At 41.9% G+C, this 4,448-nt stretch overlaps 1 protein-coding gene across 1 annotated transcript in view; it reads left to right on the top strand.

Moving 5' to 3' along the window:
• LOC100963003 (cat eye syndrome critical region protein 2) overlaps positions 1 to 4,448 on the top strand; it is a 63,300-nt gene that overhangs the window by 51,272 nt on the left and 7,580 nt on the right. The window contains exons 9-12 of the mRNA XM_023516535.1: positions 2,076 to 2,205; positions 3,019 to 3,056; positions 3,137 to 3,228; positions 3,449 to 3,575. Coding sequence (XP_023372303.1) covers positions 2,076 to 2,205; positions 3,019 to 3,056; positions 3,137 to 3,228; positions 3,449 to 3,575 — 387 coding nt within the window. The remainder of the gene's footprint in view (positions 1 to 2,075; positions 2,206 to 3,018; positions 3,057 to 3,136; positions 3,229 to 3,448; positions 3,576 to 4,448) is intronic.

Raw genomic sequence — 4,448 nt, 5'->3', positions numbered from 1 at the left:
AAAAAAAAAAAAAAACTCAGTTATGACAAAGACACACCGTAAACAAAGTGAAAAGACAAACCATGAAGTGAAGGAAAATAATTTAGTATATAATCAAAGACTTATCCAGATAGTAGTTCCCCAAATCAGTATGAACTCTAACAATATATAGTAATATAAAAACCAGGCAAAGTGTATATAAGTGGAAAATTTACAGGAGAGCAACTAAATGTCCAGAAATCATGACAGTCATGTTCAATATCATTCCAATAAGGAAAACCCAAATGAAAACATCACAATTCTATGTTACACCCATCAGTTGGGCAAAATGCAGAAATTTTATCATACTGACTATGAAGTAACTGAAATTTCTATTTAAGAGTAGATAATATAAAAAAGAGTAGATGTAACCCTTTGGATAGCACTCTTTGAAACTACTCAGTAGCATCCTAATTACTGGTGAATGCAAAGTACATAGAGAAACTATGTGGTAATTCTGCTGCTGGGTCTGTGTCCTAGAGCAACATGCTTCAGAAGACATGGTTTTTAAAATGTTATTAGGCATGGATGGCGCCTGTGGCTCAAAAGGGTAGAGCACCAGCCCCATATGCCAGAGGTGGTGAGTTCAAACTCAGCCTCGGCCCCCCCCCAAAAAATGTTATTAAGCATATTGGTTACAAAATTGTGAAATCATTTAGTCAATGGATTGTTAAGCTAAGGACCGATCATAAATTGAATGCTGTATTGGTGTAACTGAGACAAACTGTTTATGATTTGGCAGTCTGGTGGATATGATTATTCATTAATTTACATTTAAAATTTGAAATTGTTCTTTTTCCCCCAGAAAAAAGGATATGAAAATTTGGTGATAATAAAATGCTTTTGATTAATTAAAGGAGATCAGGTTACTGTAAATAATTTAGGTACAGAAATAGAAGTCAGCAGGACCGTGACAGAGCACTGTGCAGAATCATGTGGTGCTCATAGCAGTGGGCAGGCATGGAACTTATCCCTTAGAGAATGGAGTCAGAAAGAGAATAGAGGATCTGTCCTGGCTTCTCCTCACTTCCATTTTTGTGCCTTGCTGTCTGATAGTGGTTTTGTTCATCTCACTGCCTCTACTTTTTGCTCCTAACCTCCTTGTTCTTGCAAGCGGTAAGTGCCCCCATCAGGCCAGGAATGGAATGCCAAGTGTGTTTCTCATGGCTATGGCTGTGAGCCAAAAAATATCATCCCCAGGCTCGGCGCCTATAGCTCAACCGGCTAAGGCGCCAGCCACGTACACCTAAGGTGGCGGGTTCGAATCCCCAGCCCGGACCCGCCAAACAACAATGATGGCTGCAACCAAAAAAAAAATAGCCGGGCGTTGTGGTGGGTGCCTGTGGTCCCAGCTACTTGGGAGGCGGAGGCAGGAGACTCGCTTGAGCCCAGGAGTTGGAGGTTGCTGTGAGCTGTAATGCCACGCTCTCTACCCAGGGGGACAGCTTGAGGCTCTGTCTCAAAAAAAAAAAAAAAAAAAAATATCATCCCTGCCTTCCAGCTCTTCACCAGATCTAGCTGACATCTTTCCCTTGTTTCCAGTCAAACTTCTCACTACCACTGCCAGTAGGGGCCTATTTCCCACAGTGGGGTAAATGGAGCGCAGACAGGTGGTGTGCATGGACACCTTAGGAAATGCAGAAGCTTGAAGGCTTGGGTGTATGTGTAAATCCTGTGTGTGTTTAGGCTGAGTCTGCACATAAAAAATGGATTTTTCCTTTTTGAAAGAGACAAAAGGCCTCTCTTTTTCTCCTTCCATTTTTCTTTTTTCTTTCTTCTGCCTTGCTTCCTCCCCTCCTCCCTGCAACATGGCTGCCTCTGCACCCTCATCCCCTAACTTAAACTCAGGATGAGGAAACAAGTCCCCACTAGTTCATACTTTTCATGAAGCATTCCACCTATAGAAACATCATAATTAACAAAAAAGGGGAGCAAAGGGAGCAAACATAATACAGCTTCGGTGGTCGGTCTGTCTTCCTTCTCTGACAATGATTAAGGCACGTGTAATCATCCAGAGTTTACTCAACTTAGGCCATCATCTTGTGTATTCACTATAGATCGTGCTAAAAGAAGAAAGCTCAGGGAAGAAAGGGCATGGCTCCTGGCACAAGGGAAGGAGCTACCTCCAGAACTTTCCCATCTGGACCCCAATTCCCCCATGAGGGAAGAGAAAAAGACCAAGGACCTGTGAGTATTTAATAACAGTAGTAGCTGGTGCTGTTTATTAAGCACTCAGGGACTGCTGAGCATGTTTTTCATTTAATCCTTTTGACCACCCTGTATGGTAGTTATCACCACTTGAAAAGTGAGAAAACGTAGCAGGTTACTGAGGTAGGTACTGGACTACTGTTGCCTCTAGTGCCCTGTCTGCTATGCATGCACTCGCCAAGTATCTCCTGCCCTGCCCTCTGACACTCTTGCCATCACACACGAAAGCAGCTCTTCTTTCCACAGTCCTTTAATTTAATGATTGTTATGTAAAATTTTCACTTGGAAATGTGAATAGCAGTTTACCTTTTAGAAATAAAATTACTTCTTAGTATGTTACTATGTGTTGTATGTTTTTACTCCTTACTAAAAAGAGGCAAGTAAATATTCAGTGTTCACAAGCTTGTTATATTATGTGCCTTTTTTTGATTAGTATTATTTAGATCACAAAAAATGAGAGTAAAGTAAAGCTTGGCTAAGTCAAAAGAAAATAGGCTCTAAATAACTAATAGACTCATGAAATAACTAATGTTATAGAATGATGAAGTTTGGATCTTCTGACCAAACCCATCATTTTACACATAAAGGAACTGATAACCCCTTTTTGTTGAGGCATACTGTTCCTCATTTTTTTTAGAGTTTTATGAGGGTTACAGACTTGGCTTTAAAAAAATTACTAATATTAGGACTATTCCCAGTATTAGTCAGCAATGTGTCTGTGATTAACCTAAAAGAGCTAAGAAGACATAGTGGTCAGAGTTAACTATTAATTTCTTATTTTATGATTTACAGCTTTGAGCTGGATGATGATTTCACTGCCATGTATAAAGGTGGGTTCTCACTCAGCTATTATGTTTCTGATAGGAGTAATCCTGTGCCAGAGTGTTAAGTTCTCTTCTTTGGTTCTCAGTTCTAGATGTGGTGAAGGCTCACAAGGATTCCTGGCCCTTTTTGGAACCTGTGGATGAATCTTACGCCCCTAACTATTATCAGATTATTAAGGTAGAGGCTGTCTTTGCAGTTATACTTTCCATAGCATACGTATATTCCTTGGGTTTTGTTCTTTGTTTCTTTCTTTCTGTGTTGTTCATGAGGCTTAGCATTGCTGAATATATACCAGGCTCTTGAGCAGCTCATGCTGTCATGATTCCTTTGCCTTGTATGGACTAGGAGATGTTTGTCTCTTTCTTCATATTTCAATGAAGTTATATGTCTTGTTTAGGTCCCCATGGATATTTCAAGCATGGAGAAAAAACTGAATGGAGGCTTATACTGTACCAAGGAGGAGTTTGTAAATGACATGAAGACTATGTTCAGGAATTGTCGAAAATATAATGGGGAAAGTAGTGGTAAGTTGGGAAGGAGTTTGCAGCGGATGCACAGTTTGCATACCTATATAATCAGGACTAATGTGCCTGCTCTTTCAGAAGTACACATCCTAATGATTCCAGCATTTCTTGAGAACTATGAATAGAAGTGTCTATCAAGAGCCCTGGGATTGGCTGTTACAGCCTCTTGTGCAGTGTGTGCCAGGAACACTCTCTCTGTCCCACAGGAAAGGGAGGCAGAACAGGTGGCTAACTGGGCTGGGTTATTTCTCATCCTAGACTTCAGTCTCTGTGCTTCTTTCACCACTGGCAGGGCTGAACCTAGATACAACTGTTTCTAAAACCACTTGCAGAAGTTTGCATAGTAGGTCTCCAATATTAAAGTATAAATGACTCCAGGTACTTAACCTTGAATATATTTATGCATTAACTCAAGATCCTTATTTAGGCAGCGCCTGTGGCTCAGTGAGTAGGGCACCTGCCCCATATATCAAGAGTGGCAGGTTCGAACCCAGCCCTGGCCAAAATGCAACAAAAAAAATAGCCAGGCCTTCTGGCAGGCACCAGTAGTCCCAGCTACTCAGGAGGCTGAGGCAAGAGAATCGCGTAAGACCATGAGCTGGAGGTTGCTGTGAGCTGTGATGCCACAGCACTCTACCAAGGGCAACAAAGTGAGACTCCGTCTCTTTAAAAGAAAAAAAAAAAGGCTCAGCGCCTGTGGCTCAAGTGGCTAAGGTGCCAGCCACCTACACCTAAGGTGGCAGGTTCAAATCCAGCCCTGGCCCGCCAAACAACAATGACGGCTGCAACCAAAAAAAAAATAGCCAGGCATTGTGGCGGGTGCCTGTGGTCCCAGCTACTTGGGAGGTGGAGGCAGGAGACTCGCTTGAGCCC

This window comes from Otolemur garnettii, unplaced genomic scaffold, assembly GCF_000181295.1.
Source record: "Otolemur garnettii isolate 467f Iridium unplaced genomic scaffold, OtoGar3 scaffold00092, whole genome shotgun sequence".
NCBI lineage: Eukaryota > Metazoa > Chordata > Mammalia > Primates > Galagidae > Otolemur > Otolemur garnettii.
The sequence above is the reverse complement of the archived record's forward strand: the minus strand, read 5'-3'. Positions and strand labels throughout refer to the sequence as shown.